The 18,447-nt window shown below is 41.9% G+C and overlaps 1 protein-coding gene across 3 annotated transcripts in view; it reads right to left on the reverse strand.

Moving 5' to 3' along the window:
* Positions 1-18,064, reverse strand: part of LOC311059097 (uncharacterized protein) — a 248,307-nt gene extending 230,243 nt beyond the window's left edge. For all 3 annotated transcript variants that reach the window (XM_084076729.1, XM_084076728.1, XM_084076730.1), the window contains exons 1-4: positions 17,894-18,064; positions 12,437-12,562; positions 3,965-4,039; positions 3,219-3,318 (exon numbers count right to left, since the gene is read on the reverse strand). In XM_084076729.1, coding sequence (XP_083932855.1) covers positions 3,219-3,318; positions 3,965-4,039; positions 12,437-12,524 — 263 coding nt within the window. In that variant the 5' untranslated portion in view covers positions 12,525-12,562; positions 17,894-18,064. The remainder of the gene's footprint in view (positions 1-3,218; positions 3,319-3,964; positions 4,040-12,436; positions 12,563-17,893) is intronic.
* Positions 18,065-18,447: the final 383 nt, after the last annotated feature.

Here is an 18,447-nt window from a genome sequence, read left to right on the forward strand (position 1 = left end):
TCGATACGTCGAGACGCAAAGGTAATGCAAGGTTAAAAGTGTCCCCGAAATAACGTCTGCAGGGATAGACGGATACGGCAATTTATTGCCGTAATAAACAGAGAAAGTTCCAATGAAAGATCTCCTGGGTACACTTCCATCTGAAACAAGTTTCCGAGTGAACGGAGGGCCTCTTAGAGCGGTGTCATAATACATATTGTGCCAAGGAGGTGACAGAACATTAGCCAGATGTAGAAAGTCGAGCATCTCTAGCGTACATCTTAAGAGTAAAGTGAGAGATGTTTCAGAAGGCTGTTGGAAGGGGGCAAGAGGGGGCCCCTCACTCCAGGCACTTGCCTTTCCGTTCCCTCCCCCCAGCTGACATGCAATATCGTCTGTTAAAGCACTCAGATAATTGGATATGAGGGGGATGGCACTCTCTCTCTCTCCTCGCCGTCAGCAGTGTCCTTTGAGCAACCAACAGCTCCTTGGTCATGTGGGCCAGCCCAGACAGCGGTATACTAAGGCTGTGGAAGTGGAGTAGGTGCCCGTTACTGCCGTACATCTGGGACTGGGCTTGAGTGAATAGGGAAATAAATCACTAATCATTTGACCCGGAGAGATTCCCTCCACTAACCAGAGCAGAGAAGGGGACACCGACCATTTACAGTTGTGCGTGTTACACAATTACACTAATAACATCCTCCCTCGCTTCCTTTATATATATCACCTTTATATACGACGCGCTCTACAATTCTCATTATTACTGTACTTTTTCACCCATTCACACACACACACCGATGGTGGAGGTAACCATGCAAGGTACCAACCTGCTGATTGGGAGCAGTTAGAGGCTCAGTATATTTTGAAGAAAAGCATTTTTTTTCATAAGTTGCAGGAGTTCTTACTGTATGGTGTGTGTGATATGAGATGTGAGCTTACCATAATCACAATAATCCTTAATCATATTCCATCATATTCAAGGGCTTTTGGAGAGAAATGAGACAGACTCCAGTCACTTTCAAATTAGAGCACTGTAGAGGGCAGGTGTGTGTGTGTGTGTGTGTGTGTGTGTGTGTGTGTGTGTGTGTGTGTGTGTGTGTGTGTGTGTGTGTGTGTGTGTGTGTGTGTGTGTGTGTGTCTGACTGTGTCCAGTTGACGCTCGTTAATGTTATACTGTAGGCATCAAAGGCAATCATGCTTCTTTCAGTAGCATACAACAGTGGTTCTCAACCAGTGGTCCGGGGACCACCAGTAGTCCTTGAGGGGGGTTCCAGGTGGTCCCCAGCTTAATGATGGAGAGTCGGTAACCAATGGACCCTTATAGATCGATAACTCTTGAGAGCGTAAAATGAAACCAAATGGACCCGTTGTTAAACATCTGCATTACTTAATTTAACTTAAATGACTTAAGTCTACGCAATTAGAAAATGTAGAAGAATTGCTATGATCAACGTTTGCCTGTAATCTCTCCTAATGGTACCAACATCAATACAGCATGGATGGAATTGTGGACAAAATCTTATCCAACGATATACAAAATATTAAAGTTTTGGGTCTGACTCAGAGTCTAAATCTCATCAAATGGTGGTCCGTGGCTCAAATGCCGAATAAATAATGGACTTTGATATGAAAAGGCATCCAACACTGTATCATAGATCAAGATTGTCATGTCACAGTTCCAGGTGACCAGGTTATAAAGAATGCACTGCTTAAGTTTAAGACGCACCTCTGTGTGTCATTTATGTAGCACAGTGGTTCTCAAAGTGGGGTCCGGGGACCTCCACTGGTCCTTGAAGGGGTTCCCAGGTGGTCCCCAGCTAAATTTGTTCAAAACAGCATTAAAATCTGTTTAACCATTTTAACCCTATTTTATGCTATAGCTCATCGAACATAGCCGATCTACAAGCTCACAATGTGCTGCGACGCACTGTGAGCTTGTAGATCTGCTATTTAGTTTTTACTATTTTAGATTTTTTTGGGAGGGCGGGCAGGCACGCCGGCCAGGCGGGCGGACCACTCAGACACAACCATAAACAAAACCTGATTCGCCCGTATAAAGGCAGGACCACGGCCACGTCACTCTGACTCAGACATAACCATAAACAAACCCGATACATCCATCGGCATGTCACTATGACTCAGACAGACATAACCATAAACAAACCCGATAATCCCACAGGCATGACTCCGACAGACACAACCATAAACAAACCCGATACGCCCATAGCGGCATACTGTATATAGGCATGTCACTATGGCTCAGACATAACCATAAACAAACCTGATACGCCCAGGCATGTCACTGACTCAGACATAACCATAAACAAACCCAATAGCCCCATATATAGGCATGTCACTATAATATAGTGATATAGTGATATAGTGATCTCTATATATGCATATATTATATTCATATATAGAGATCCGGTTGTCTTCATCCACAGAGCCACAGAACTTCAAACTCAAAGATAGGGGTCCGCAGCGGCGCAGCCGAATACATACAGGGGTCCGTGACATGAAAATGTGTGAGAACCATTGCCTCATTATCCCAGCTTAGGCATTGCTCATAATCTTCCTCCTTCCTTGTTACAAAACTCTCCGAATCAGTATATATTCACAGTAGGCCTATATTAATTCTGTCCCAATTATTCCCCGTCTAATGGCCGACCTCACAGCTTGCCCTTATCAGCCAAAGCAGATGGAGCTTCTCTAAGCATGGGCACATCAGTGTTACATCATGTCAACGCCGCCATGAATCACCGGCACGATCGCAGAGTTTTGCGAGTATGCAGAGTAGATTTTCAGTGTTATTTTAGTATTTTAGGATCAGAGCGGCTCTGTGGGGGCAGATTTTATGTTAAACTGCAGCGTTTTGAATTGGATTAGCAATCACCGCTCTAACTGCATCGCGTGGGCACAGACGTTTTGGGCAAACACTGGGCTTTTTGATTGTCCCCGGCCCCTCATCACGGAATGCCTCCCCGTTTCTACAACAGCTGCATACATCCAGGCGTGCTCGCTAGAACAGTAGCAATTCTGAAATAGCATGCACAGGAATTACTTTACTGGGGGAAGCTGTCAGGCATACTTTATGAGATATCCACACAACATGATAAATAATCTGGCTGTAGCATCTGTAGTGAGATGCACCCAGAGGCTGCTGTGCACAATAATAAGTACCACACAAACACACACACGCACACACACACAGACGCACCCAGCACCAAACTACTCACTCCGTTGGCTTAATGAGCGGGCTGCTTCCCAAGCGAAAAGATGGCCTGTCCTCTGTGACTGTTCCCTTTCTGAGCAGAAACTTCTCTGTCAGATCAAAACCTGCGTGACCAAGATTACAAGATGTCAGAAGATTTAAGAAAAGAACAAAGGCAGTCTTATCATCATTATGTACATTTAATGCATGTTTTACATCAGGGGTCTTCAACGTTTTCAGCCCAAGGACCCCCTAGCTGAGAGAGAGATGTAGCAGGGACCCCTCTAGATTGTATAAAGTTTCGTTTTAGATTCAACTTTTTTTGCTTACATTTACTGTTCTTTTTTCCCCTCGACACTTATAGCCTCTTTGCCAAAAATAGCAGATCTACAAGCTCTCAACGCCTCGCAGCGCGAGGCGTTGAGAGCTTGTAGATCTGCTATTTTCGGCTAATGTTCCCCTCAGAAAAGGAATTTGAGGGTTCAAGTGGTTAATGTAAAAAAAACGAAATTCTATCACACAAAGATTTGGCGGACCCCCTATAGTAACTCTGAGGACCCCCTAGAGGTCCCGGACCCCCTGTTGAAGACCCCTGTTTTACATACATGAAGAATATTTGCAAATGCCTTGAACACGTCATGGTACTGTAGGTCAAACAAGGTGATGAGAAAGTGACAGCTAAGCACGAACCAACGTGAGATTGACACTGGCATGTGCAGCGTGTCAAAGTGAACTATGGTACATTAGCGTGAATGAAGTGATCACACTTACCAGTAATTTGTAAAGGACGATCTAAACTACTGGAGAAGCGGCGGTCCTCTACTGTCAATGCTGGACATGAATTATCTACAAAACAGAGAAAAACATTTTTTGCAAGTTTGAATGACAATGCAGTTATTATATTATATCAAACATTATGTCAAACCTTCTGAAATGACAAACTGTCCAAGAACAAAGTCGCTAACTCAATTGATTGTGCACCTCTATTACAATACTGTTTCTAAACTTAAGCCCTATATACTTCTACAATACGTACGACGACCAGCTAAAATAGCCAATCTGCATGTCACCTTTTGAAGATTTGTTTTTGGAAAAATGGCCCCTATAATAACATGCCCAAAATAAATAGCAATGCCAGGTTGTAAGTGGTTAACAGATTACATTTGAATGACAAATCCCAAATACAAGTCTTGATCATCAGTGTAAATGGCTTTTGGGAGAGCTGTCCCTCGTCTTCTTTGAGTGGACTGTCCAGATTAGCAGATTTTGGGGCAATGAGCTGTTTGTACAGCAGACAGTGGATGGTACTTCATGGTTTGCTTTTTGTTCAAACATGCACTGTACTGTATATCCATGTTTGTGCTATACTGTACTTCTCAAACTTTGATATAAGATGCCCATACTGTAGCCTGCCCCAAATAGCACACCAAATAGCATCATTTATACAGTATACTGAATAATCACAGGACGAGTGAATTAATCTAAAATACAGATACTATTCCACCCTCCACAGTAATGCTATGCTTTTCCAGAACATTTACAAGTTTTGTAATACATTTAGAGTTAACTATTTGTACTCCTTTTTCTAAAAAGTTAGTTGCTACACAGATCTATGTTGCCACTGCTGTCATAATCTATTGGTTCACCTGCCAGCGAGGAGCCCCCACTTAGAGGACATCGCGCCTCCGTCCTAATCCTTCCGTTCAACACACCCCACTGACACTATAGCCGCCAACAAATCGACAAAGATCGCCCTCCCCACCCGGCTTCTCTGCTCAGAACGCGGCCAATAGGCTCTATGCACAGCAGCCATATTGTAAAGAAATTGGGCCGCCTTCACATGTGTTACCAATGATACTAACGAAGGCTCTGTTCCATTCTGGTCAAACAGAGTCAGGGTGCTGATACTGTGCATGTTGGCTCACTGGAAACACTCTGCTACACCAGTGGGTCTCAAAGTGTGGTCGAGGGAACCTCATGGTTCCTTGAGGGGGTTCCAAATGGCCCTGTGCGGGTGTGCAGGGTGTGCAGAAATGGAACCAAATGGACCCTTACGGGTCCATTTGGTTCCATTTGTACACTCTCAGAGTTATGGGGGTCCTTGAAATTAAAAGGTTTGAGAACCACCGTGCGATACTAAATGGAACAGAGCCTTCATTAGAATCATTGGTAACACCTGTGAAGGAAGTAAGGAAGAGGCCCAATTTCTTTCCAATATGGCTGCTGTGCACAGAGCCTATTGAGTTTGTACAGACACTCAGCCCTAACCGGAATGCACTGCTGTGGATTGGAAGCCCTACTCTCTGCGGCGGTAGACAGGTACTTTATCCCTGCAACACCTGAGCGCCTCAGAATGTGAAGTTATCAGGTAATATGTTAGTTAGGGAAGGGGCAGACGGGGGTCTGAGTATGTGCAGGTATGTCTGGTGATGTCACAGATTTACATTGTTGACATTCATCCCTACACTAGAGAAGCGGGTGCTCTTGCACATTGAATTGTTCTGTTCTTTAATTGTCTAAATAGTTTAGAGAATTGAACAGATACGTACGACAAGCCCTGTACGAAAGAACGCTGTGTCAGCAAAGCTCGAGTTATCATCAAAGATCTAAAAACCATCCCAAGCACAGACTGTTTGAGATGTTGCCGCATGGAAAACGGCTACGCAGTCTCAAAGCTACTAGCAATAGACTGCAAAAAAAAAAGCTTCTTTCCACGAACAATCAGGTACATGAACGATTTGACAAGAACCAGAACGAACCAGGGCAAAAGGGAAAAGCTAACCTACCCCTCATCCGTCCTTTTCTTGGACTATTATGCTTGAACTGCACCTACCTAGTCTGCTGTTGTATAGAATATGCTGTGAAGTTGTTTACACAAAGGCAGCTACGGGGAACAAATGCTGTTGGTGTATGTACAATTGTGGCAGTTCACCCTGCCATTGACACCACATCAACACTGCACAATACACCATATACTGTACACAATAGCCAGGTAACATGCTAGGATAGTTTGGTGGGTGCACACACTAAACTCTAACAGCTTTTAGTAAGTTTCCTGTATTATTGTTCCGTTAAAACATAACATAAATGAGTTCACAATACAGGGTTAAAGGTTAAAATGGTTTATTTTTAAGTTGCAGGGAATGTTTTTGGGAAATGTTTGACTGTTTCTTTCTTTCTCTCACCACAGTGCTTCCTGGTTCTGGGCAGTGACGAAGGACCCGAGTGTAGCTGCAGGCTGCCTTATATAGTGCCTGTCTGTTTGCAGTGAGCATGCTCAGTCCATCCATTCCTGAATCATACCAACTGTGGGTTTGAGTAAATTGGGTATTCTAATTATTATTATGAATTATTATTATTGTGGGACACCGTTGTAATGTGATGACACTTTAGATGTGTTAAATGTGAATTGTAATGTCTTTAGACATTGGAGAAATAACTGGTTTGTGTGTAAATTGAGGAGTCAATTTAAGATTGGTATGGTCCAGTGGGAGGGGCTTAGCCTTTAAAAGAAGGGTGCCTATCACTGCCCAGGCAGTCAGTGAAGGGCTGCAGTAGAGAGCAGACCTAGTGCCAATCGGGCCAGTAGTATATTATTTTGTGATTTATTTTGTTTTCCCTGGACTTTCTGAAAAAAGGTGAATAAAAAACACTTGCTTTTGCATCAACGGACTGAGTTTGCTTCCAGTGTTTTTGGCATATACTGCCCACACTGGGACAGAGTGTGCCAACAATATACCAAGTTTTTGATGCATATGTACATTTGACGATGCTCTATTTCATTCTCTTTTTACTATTATTCTGTTGTTGTTACCTATGCTGCTGCATTGTCTGAAGGAAGACAAAAACCCAAATACGTTTTACTCTTATGTACCTGTATACACAAGAGGTAAAGCAGCTGCCCACCGCTTTGCCGAGCGTCTATACGAACACAATTGGCCTGTGTTCGGGGGAGGCAAGCCGGGCAGGTAGGGCGATACTTGTCACTCCTACGGGCCGGGGCCGCGGCACCTGTCTGCGGGGAGTGTTGGGCGGGAGGAGTAGGACGAAAGCTCTTCTACATCCTCCCGGTGGGGGCTCCTCACTGGCAGGTGAGCCAGTAGGATACAACAGCAGAAATGTGTGTGGGGAGGAATCAACTGGCATAACGACTAAATTGGAGAGACAGGGGGCTAAAAAGCAAAACAAAACAAAAAATCAAGAACTCTACTCCAAATCTCTTTGCTGAAAATAGCCCATCTACAAGCTCAACGCGGTTCGTGATCGTCTATTTTCCCCCGGATGTTCGCCCATTTTTGCTGAATGTTCACCTATTTATAACATTCCCAGAATAGGGATGCTGAGGTTTGTGTGGTTAAGCAGAGAGACTGCTGATTCATATTTTATGAGTGACGGTACTGGGGGAACCCGGGATCGAACTGGGAACTTGCGGTTTCCAGTTCACTCTACCCGGCCACTCTACCCCTGAGCCACTGCCGCCCCTTTTAAATTGTTTATGGTATACACTTGGCATACACTATGGCATACACTTTAAAACTGCCATCAGCTTTCGACTTGTCTGATCTGAAATAAAGGCCCTTACGATCTCCCTGTGCATGCAATCTAGCAATGACTGGAATGAAACTGAGGCTTAAATAGTGCTGCCTCGATTGCAGAGGCAGCTAGCTGCCTTGATTACTGATACTGTTATACCAACTGAATCTGCTACCAGATCATGTTCTGGATGGGAACAGAAGATGGTATGGATGCCCTGAACTGGGGGTGGAACATGCAGGACAATAGATTTGTTCCACTCATGTCAACAATGAATGTTGCTCCAGACAGTCTCTTGAAGGTCATTCATTGTAACCGTTCCACTGCCTGCAAGACACTCAAAATATGAACTACCTTGTACTACTGTCTGTGGACCCTGTCAACTTCAGGAATGTGACAATCCACATAACAAGTTTCTTCCAGAGGATGATGATGAATGAATGAATGAAGACCACCATAAATGTGGCATTTATTGTGTTCAACACCAAAACCACCTTTCTAGGTAATAAGCAGGTAGTAACCAATTTTTCAGATATAAGGAAGGCATATTTTCCTTAATTTGTAGTATGGTCTTAAGCATGCATAAAGGTACCAGAATCAATTGGAAAAAAAAAATCCATTTGAGATATAGCCATTTTAAGCTCCTCGCAGCCATCTGGGACGCCATCTTGAAAATGGCGGCTTTCTGGGAGGTATATTTTGGTAAACTTTTAGTATGTTATTTAGCATGCCAAATACTACCAGAATCCAAAAAACCTTTAGTATCAATTTTTTTGGGGTTAAACTATATATTGACTCACCTAGTAAATGCAATTTAATAGGAGGTGTCATGTTTTTTTGCTGACGTTTTTTCCCTTTTCTCATTTGTACTGTTTTGTAATTTATGATGACATGTATTATTGTGTTATTTTTTATGGTATGCTGATGAATTGAATACATGGGAGCACAATGGAAACATGTCCCCAGGACTTGTTGGTGTTATCCCTTCAGCCTGAATGTCTGACTGTACCTTGTGCTGTTTACATTTCTGACTAATGAAGCATTCAATCAATCAAGTCAGGTGGGCGTGTTCAATGTAAATCACACCTCTGTACCTCATCCCTGATTGGCTATAAATTTTATTTTTTTCAAATTTCAAGTTTAGCTGGCCTGAAATTGGTTTCCAGTGCAGGTTCAAGGGGCTCATTTCAATTCACCACATAAACAGCACAAGTGCAAAAGAAAGAAAGACAATTGGTGTTGTAAATATGGTCCGCTCCTTTTCCCCCTGTTTTATAAGGAGAGTAAAACAGACCCTATTGTAATCACATTTGGGTAGATGAATATAATACAGATGCAAAGCTTCATTTGGTCAAAATGAGGCTATTCTTTTTGGTTCAAGATGCAAGCTTAGTAAGACTTAATATGAATGATGAATTAGTTCCTGTAAAATCATCAGTGCAATACCTTAGTTGTAGAGAAATCTGGATGGTTGAAATATGGCCAATTGTACTGGACTAGAAGTTCGGGCCGCTACGTGGCCCGAACGTCTAGCGTGACGCGTCGTTCACTTTGCAGTGCCACCTTACAGGCACCTCACAGTGTGAGAGAGAGTTTTGTGCTCTCCTAAATCCACGGCAGGCTTTTTGAAGTACCCACTTCAGAAAGAGGTGACGTGCATCACCTCTCCAATGACCAAAACCCACCATGGAAGCCGTCGAACTGGTGCGATCTGACGGCATCCTATTACGTCACACTGGCGTGATGTCAGGGTCGTGAGATTACGTCACACTGGCGTTGTGTCCATATTCGGGACGACCGTCTCATCGTGATGTCAGATTACGTCAGACTGGCGTGATGTCAGATTACGTCAAACTGGCCACATACAACGTACATACATACTGACAACCGACATGGCGCAGGATTCAAATTGTATATATACTAGAAGTTCGGGCCGCTACGCGGCCCGAACGTCTAGCGTGACGCGTCGTTCACTTTGCAGTGCCACCTTACAGGCACCTCACAGTGTGAGAGAGAGTTTTGTGCTCTCCTAAATCCACGGCAGGCTTTGAAAGTACCCACTTCAGAAAGAGGTGACGTGCATCACCTCTCCAATGACCAAAACCCACTTTGTGATTACTCAGACCTGGTATGGCAGACCTGTGGGGAGTGTGCAGTGGTGTAAAATGTGAAAAGATAGTTGAAATCGCAGGAGATGAAGTTAGCAGTTTATTTGTGTAAAGGGTCGTCGGCGTGGGTTGTGTTGAGGATGGAAGCCGTCGAACTGGTGCATCCTACCTATTTATAGGTAGGATGTGATGTCATGCTGTCGTGAGATTACGTCACACTGGCGTGTCTCATCGTGATGTCACGACCGTGATGTCACGACCGTGATGTCATATGACGTCACACTGGCTACATACATACATACAGACAACCGACATGGCGCAGGATTCAAATTGTATATATAGATAGGGTCTCGTGTTTGATGTTTAGCTAGAAACTAGGTAAGTGGTTCTCAAAGAGGATTTCAGGGACTCGCTAGGTTCCTTTAGGGGGTTCAACATGACACTTACAAGTATGTAACTCTGACAGTATACAAATGGAACCAAATGGACCCGTTGGGGTCCATTTGGTTCCATTTGTATACTGTCAGAATTAAGGGGAGACCTTGAAATGTAAAAGTTTGAGAACCATTGCTCTGGGTCGGTGGCTCTCACCATTTTCTGTTATCAGGGCCCACTGGAAAAGCTCAGACGCGTTTGCGTTTCACTTAACAGTGAAGTGGTCAGATGGATGGGCTGTGTGCATTTTCAGAGATCAATGTTTATTTTATTGATCAATCAATTGATTGCGTTCCAGCTTGGAGCAATGGAACTAACGTACAGTAGTAGTACAGTGGTTTTCAACCTTTTTCATGCCAAGGACCCCTACAATGATTTACATTGGGCCGAGGACCCCCATCTGAAAATGTTGTGTGCCAGGGACCCCCAGAAGCTAGAAAAATAGCAGATATACAAGTTCACAATGAACTTGTATCTCTGATATTTTTGAATAGCCAAAGCTAAGTGGTTAAAATTGTGACGCTATGTCAACTAATTGGGGACCCCCTGGTACCCCCCCCCCCCCCAAGGACCACTGGTGGTCCCCAGACCACTGGTTGAAAACCACTGACTGACATAGTAGAATACCTTAACTTCCTATTTAACAGTATCACATTGAAAACTCACTTTTCAAGATAAAAAAACAATACCATGACTTGACCAGGTTGAGAGCCATTACAATGCTACAGGGATACAATGTTATTTTTTAGCCAATTCTTTATTTCTTTCTTTTTTTTTTATTTAACTTTGACTTTGCCTGGACTTCTTTGTTTGAGAGTTTAACTAAACTCCCCAAAGTCAAGCTGCTCAGGAGGAGTCCAGTCTGCTCAGAATAGACTAATCAGTGTCATAGTGGGTCTGGGCCCTCTGTCACACACCGGTGCAGCAGCCAGTGGTGGAAAAAAGTACTCAAATGTTTTACTTCAGTAAAAGTATCAATACTGCAATGTAGAAACACTCTGTTAACTATGTTACTAGTTAGTAAAGGTCCGGAATTCAAAATAAGTACAAAAGTATTGGTATCAAAATATACTTAAAGTACAAAAGTAAAAGAACTCATTATGTAGAAGGTCCCATTTCACAAGTTTTCAAATGTATAAATTTTTTTTGAAAATAGCTGATCTACAAGCTCACAATGCGTCGCTTCGCGACGCATTGTGAGCTTGTAGATCGGCTATTTTCAAATGGCAAAAATGTATAGGACTGAAGTGGTTAATGTTTTGTAATAATCAAAACCTACAAAATGACTTGTAACAAAAAAATTATAATAATTGTAGTGGAGTGAAAAGTACAATATTTGACTCTGAGATGTACATTAGTGGAGTAGAAGTAAAAGTATTGAAAATTGGAAATACTCCGGTAAAGTAAAAGTACCTCAAAATTGTACTTAAGTACAGTACTTGAGTAAATATACTTAGTTACTTTCCACCACCGACAGGCAGCCCAGAAGCCAATTCCAGGAACTCAACTCCCTTCCAGGGTCACTCTGTCCAGGCTGCCCAAGGCTCATAAAAGTATTCATGGTGACGTTCCTACATTTTTAACTATTTTTTGATTTTTTTTTCCTTTTAAACTTATGTCAGGGAGGCACACAATATCTCCACAAGAGTCACAGAGTCAGCATAGCTTATGTGTGTCTTCATAAATTCAAGTGTCTTGTTGGAAAGGATATTTTTACAGTATTGTGCTTCTCGATGGAACAGCTTGGGACACAGAAATTAAATTAACTACTAATTTGAGAATGTTGAAATATCAAAACGTGACTGTTGGATGAGATACTGTCCCTGTGTGAATCAAGCAGTTTATATTCTATTTTAGCTTGTTTTAAACAATGTCGTGGTGTTTTTGTTATGTAAACTGTTTTTCATTTGTTATAGCTATGACTGCCACACACACGTGGGTTGTCCAATTCTCTCTGTTTTGTTTGTGAGAGGAGAGGACCACAATGGAAATAAGTGCTCGGCTTTATTGTTTTTCATCCACTGATGTTTTTAACCAACAGGATGATTTGTGGGTTATTTGCAACTCTTAATTAAATGTCTGCACGCCCTGTTCTATATACGTGTCTGTCTCCCTCTAAACAAAAGTATACCTTGACAGAAAATATGGCAACAGCAAAAATACATACCTGTTCTGTCATTCACTGTCATTCCAAAAGTGCAGGGAATGGAATTCAGAGTCCAAAGGAAGGCAGTCCATTGTAGCAAGTTACTCATGTCTTGTCTGAGCTCTAGAAAGCAGGCTCCCTGCAAACCTGGATACAAATAAAAGAAAATGCACACGGCTCTTAAGCACAATAGAACACATCTGATTGAATTAAAAGATAGCCAAACATTTAGCCCCGGAATGACGACTGAAACAAATGCGTCAAACTCGTTTAATCTCGCGATCTTTCTGCATGGATAGCTTCAGGTAGGTTACATTTCAACCTTATCTAAGCCAAGATGCCATTTGGGCAATTAAACCTTCTACCTGCTTCAAGCGCGCCATTATTCAGAGAAACGTGCGAAAAAAGTCGACGTGTATAATACAGACAAGGTCACAAGCAGTCGGATGATGAGTATCCCACTCCCCAGGCCTCCAGGGCACCTCATCTTTAGCTTAATTGCAATGACACCTTGTGAAAAATCCAATCTCACCTCAGCCCAAATATAATCAATAAAGATTTATTTTACAGAGAAATAGAATTACGCTCATAGTTCACTCGATTTACACCCAAGTGTAAAAGTATTACCCTCCTAATATTGAGTTGCTCTTCAGTCTAGTCCATCAGCTCTTCTCTCCCATAATATGAGGCTTTAGACATAGTCCGCCGCTGACATTGGACATATGTCTAAAGCATGTTTTATTGTCCCTTCCTTGTCAGGCATTTTGAACAGACAACAGTGTACCCTCAATATGGCTTAGTTCAGTGGTTTTCAACCAGTGGTCCGGGGACCACCAGTGGTCCTTGAGGGAGTACCAGGGGGTCCCCAGTGAAATGAGTTAACATAGCGTCACAATCATCTTAACCGCTTAGCTTTGGCTATTCAAAAATAGCAGATATACAAGCTCATAGCGCGGCACCGAGTGCCGCGCTATGAGCTTGTAGATCTGCTATTTTTGAAAAACCTTGAAAAAGTGTGCATATCTTTGAATATTTATATTTTTTTAAAGCGAAATTGTACTGATATCTTTGCTTCTGGCGGTCCCTGGCACAAAACATTTCAAATGGTGGTCCGCGGCCAAATGTATAACAATTTAGGGGTCCTTGGCATGAAAAAGGTTGAAAACCACTGGCTTAGTTGAATATCCTTATATACACTTATACAGTTCAAGGTTTTGTCAAAACGGTGTCCCAATGGATGTCTACTACTTGGCTATTATACTTTTTTTCCCACAACAGTATTTTGTTCAAGGCCTTAGCTGACAACAAGCCCCCCCAATTTTGTAATCGTAAGAAAACACCTGCAGCTATATTGATTTTTTTTAATATTTGTATATTTCATAAAAATAATTTCCTCCAACCGAGCGTTTCGGAAGACTTAGTCATCTGTATACCAACAATATAGGACTTCCTAGACTATAATTTGCCTTGCAGTAGTTTGTTCCGTTTTACCCAAGCAATGGCTCTGTAGCGGATGCAATTCCTGCCATCATCCTTGTCCATCATTCTTTTATAAGTAAACATTTATGCTAATCCCCAACATTTGTATTCTATTCTCATGATGTGCTCCTTTCCCAGTGGGAGCAATGGATTCCAGAATTACAATTCCCTGGTCCACAAGTCACACAATCCTTTGTCCAATGAATTGAAAAGCATGGCAATTCATATTCCTGGGTTCTCTCACTCGCCATGCTCTGAACCTATAAGAGAATGTTTGTGGGAGATGCTGAAATAGTTTGTGGCACCGGGTTTACAATCATAAAGGCTTTACATAACTCCATATCTAATGGAGAAATGGTGTCACTCTCTCAATGGAATCCTATAGACACTAGTAAACTCCATGCCATGCCCTATTAAAACTTGAGCTTTTTTTAACAACGTGTAGTGGCAACACTCTATTTGACCACCACTTCTTCATACAGTATATCATCTCATGTGATTGTGTAGTGCTGACCAGATTGTTTGCTCCCTTCCCTTCCGCAGGAAGGAATTAAGTAGATTAGACCCAATACTTCTTCCAGGTAGACGTCAGATATGAAACCTGAGATCGTATCTCTGTCAGGGGCGCCGATATTTATAAGCTCTAGCGGGTGCCCAACAAGGCGCACATGCACGCGTGCGCATGTGCGCCCCGTTCGTTTGCGGGTTTTGGTCGGTTAATTGACTTTTTTGGGGGGGTTTTGTAACTTTATTTTGGTTAATTCGGTTGTTCACGTTCAGTGGCGATCTGAACCAGGCGATCTGAACCAGGCGATCTGATTTTGAATTTTTTTTTTTTTTTTTAAACATTTTTTTTTTTTTTTTTTTACCAGCACCCAGTGGGTGCTCCTCACCCACAGTGGGTGCTTTAGCCACCGGGCACCCACGTTATCGGCGCCCTTGATCTCTGTAGTTAGCTACAAGAACAAGATGGCCTCTTTTATCATTAGACCACCTTGCTATCCTAAGTGTGTCCATTATGTGGACTGTTGTGTTTCAGAGACCAGACACGTTGTAGAGCAGGGTTTCATCCCATATAAAAACCTATTATTGATGTATTGATATAAATTAGCATCGTTCAAATTAAGACAATAGTGTTTACTTACTTACTTACTTACGCCTGTAGCAAAACTTTGGGCATAGGCTGACTATAGTGTGAAAACAAAGATAAGGTTTGCAGTCAAGCTAACTGTTGTTTTCAAGATACTTAAATCATGTCTGACGTTACAAACGTGAGTGTTCCACAAATTAGGTTAGGGTTAGGTTTATTTAGCAATACTTTTTAAATACTAACATGTATAATAATAATTCTAACCAGTGAAATGTTATTAGACAATGAATTGTGTAGACATAATATGATTAAAGGGGATGTAAATCATATGTTAAAACGAAACATTAAAGCTTTATATGCTCATAGTAATCACTGCTATAGAGTGTTTGTTCAGTAACAGGGGTCTGCCCACCTCTCCAGCGCTTTAGTAAACATAAAAATACACTTTCAGGGGGGCTGACAATTTCATCCAATCAGGAGAGAGTCAGAGAACTCATCTATCAGCCTAGATGTTATAGTGTTCCAGTTCCAATTATGTGTGCTCTGTTTTTTCTTTTTCTTTTGTTTCATCACTTCCACCTTCACTCATTTATCCTGCATCCTGTATGAGTTCTCTCTCCTGATTGGATGACATTGTTATCCTGACCTGAAGACATATTTTATGCTTAGTAAAGAGATGGGGAGACCCCTGTTACTGAACAAACCACTCTATAGCAATGATTACTAGGAGAATATAGAGCTATTTTAACAAAACCACATCACATATTCCACCTTAAATAAAAGATAATATAAGTTTGATCTGACTGATTACTTCAGCAACTAATGGAATACATTCTCCTGCTAATGAAACAGATCCCAATTAACCTAAGTAACGTAAATTACTTTACAGCACTGCAGATTACACCATTATACCTCTAGTAAGGTAATGTACTGTAGCATCCTTGATTGTAAGACAGTTGAAATTGACCTCTAAAGATCATGGCAAAGCAGCAAGATATAGATATGGGCAGTTTATCTCTAGTTTCAGTTTCAGACCAACAGTAAACTATTTGTTTTCATGACTCTCTTTAAGTCCTGTCCTGTCCAGATCATTTCTCCATTGTATAAAACAAAAATAATAGCCTAATGGCCCTAAGAAGTGAAAAGACCAAATCCAAACCATGAAATGCACTTGACTTTACGAAACACAACTGTGTCGTTTAAACCCATTAAGACCTGAGGCCGATTCTACGAATGTCTTCTAAATCCCAACAGTTTTCTGAAAAAACATACGTTTTCTATATCAGTGGTTCTGAAACTTTGTCATGTCAAGGAACCCAAAATGATATGTATTTGGCCGCCAACCCCCATCTCAAAATATTTTTTTCCAGGGACCCCCCAGAAGCAAAGATTTGAGTTACAAATGTTCGCTTTAAAACAATATATATTCAAGGATTTGCACATCTTTTTAAAAAAAATCTAAAATAGCAGATCTACAAGCTCGTAGCGCGGCACTCGGTGCCGCGTTATGAGCTTGCATATCTGCTATTTTTGAATAGCCAAGGTGTAAAATAATGCTGTTTAGCTCCCATCCCACCACCATACATGCAACACTAGAGAAGCAGGGGGCCTATGAAGATCACAACACAGTCACCCCCCACGTGATGTTTCACCTCAAGAAGAAAAGAATAACTTTGTTGCATCTCCACTATCATCACCACCATGTCATCCTCTGAGAATGTGTGGGTTTTGATGCTGAAATTGATACAGTCTACAACATATACAGGCAACACATTCTTTGCATTGCATTCAACCTCCATGTCCTGTCTGAGCAGCATAAAGTTAAGGCTGTGCTGCATTTTCTCATTCATTCATTCATAATCAACTTCAGTCAGTCAGTGTAGTGGTTCTCAAACTTTTTCATGCCAAGGACCCCCAAATTGATATGTATTTGGCTGCGGACCCCCATCTGAAAATATGTTGTGCCAGGCAGGGACCCCCCAGAAGAGAAGATTTATGTTAACAAAATTCAAAATAATTCAAAAATGTCCAGATATTTTAACAAAAATCTAAAATAGCAGATGTACAAGCTTGTAGATCTGCTATAATAGCCAACATATAAATGGATAACGTGGTTAAAATAATTGTGATGCTGTATTAATACATTTTGCTGCATGGGGACCCCCTGGTACCCCCTCCAAGGACCCCTGGGGGGGTCCGCGGACCCCACTTTGAGAAGCAATGAGTCAGTGAATAGGGCAGCTATACTACGTACTCTGATACATAACAGCACGAAGTTGGCCACCTGCGTGCGTTACAGCAGCGCCTCTCAAACTTTAAACTGTCAAAGACCCCCTCTTAACTCTGACAGTATACAAATGGGTCCATTTGGTTCCATTTGTATACTGTCAGAGTTACAGACCCCGTAAGGGTCAATTTAGAACCCCTTCAAGGAACCCAGAGAGACCCCGGACTGCGCTACAGTGTCAATGAGCGACTCGCTGATGATTGGCTCATTTCTTAATAATCAATTGATCAAGCGATCAACTTAATTTATTTCCACGCGTTCCTTAAAAAAATGTCACTGCCGCCTGCGTGTTAACACAATTAAATATTTAAACCTAATACACATAAGGACCATTCATAAATCAATACATAAACACATTATTTAAGGCTATAGGTGTCCCGTTGTGGCAAACCTAAGTTATAGAAAGCCATGAAGCGGTGCGTAAAAAGACAACATTTTGGCACGAAAGTGGCTTTTTACGCACCATTAAAAAAAGGTACAGCCCGGGGTTTGTAAGGTGGATTAACCCGGTCAACACGCAGATCGTTCAATCTAACACACGCGCGCTTTCTTTTTTTATGTTCTTTTTGTGTTAAGAGTGTAAATTGATTCGGCTTTAAGCAGCCGTAGGGCTAATACTTACTGTTGTAGAGAAAGTTTCCCCCTCTAGAGCTAACACCAACAACGGAGAGGCATATTAATCCGTAATTATGATTAGGATCAGTTCATAAAATCCCCCGGTTCCAATGAGATCTTGGGTAAATCAAAATAAAGTCACAGTGTGGTTGATCAGATCGCCTTGCTTTTAGATCCTTAGTAGTAGATCCCAGGTCCTTATTAGTCGCACTGGAGTGACCCACCCTCCCACTCTGTCATTATTACTGAAATGTATTGACACAGACTCTCTCAGTGCAAACAGCATGGATAGATAGTCAGATAACACATCAAGCTCTCACAGCACATGGGGAGGGGGGGGGGGAGCCCACAGCAGAGTTTCGAGCACACTTGCTCCCCTACCAGTGGTGGGAAAAGTACTCACATATTTATTTTTTTACTTGAGTAAAAGTATCAATACTGTAATGTAGATGTACTCTGTTACAAATCAAAGGAATTCAAAATTGACTTGAGTAAAAGTACAAAAGTATTGGCATCAAAATGTACTTAAAAGTACGAAAAGTAGAAAGTAGTCATTATGCA

This window comes from Gymnoscopelus microlampas, assembly GCF_963454915.1.
Source record: "Gymnoscopelus microlampas genome assembly, chromosome: 13".
NCBI lineage: Eukaryota > Metazoa > Chordata > Actinopteri > Myctophiformes > Myctophidae > Gymnoscopelus > Gymnoscopelus microlampas.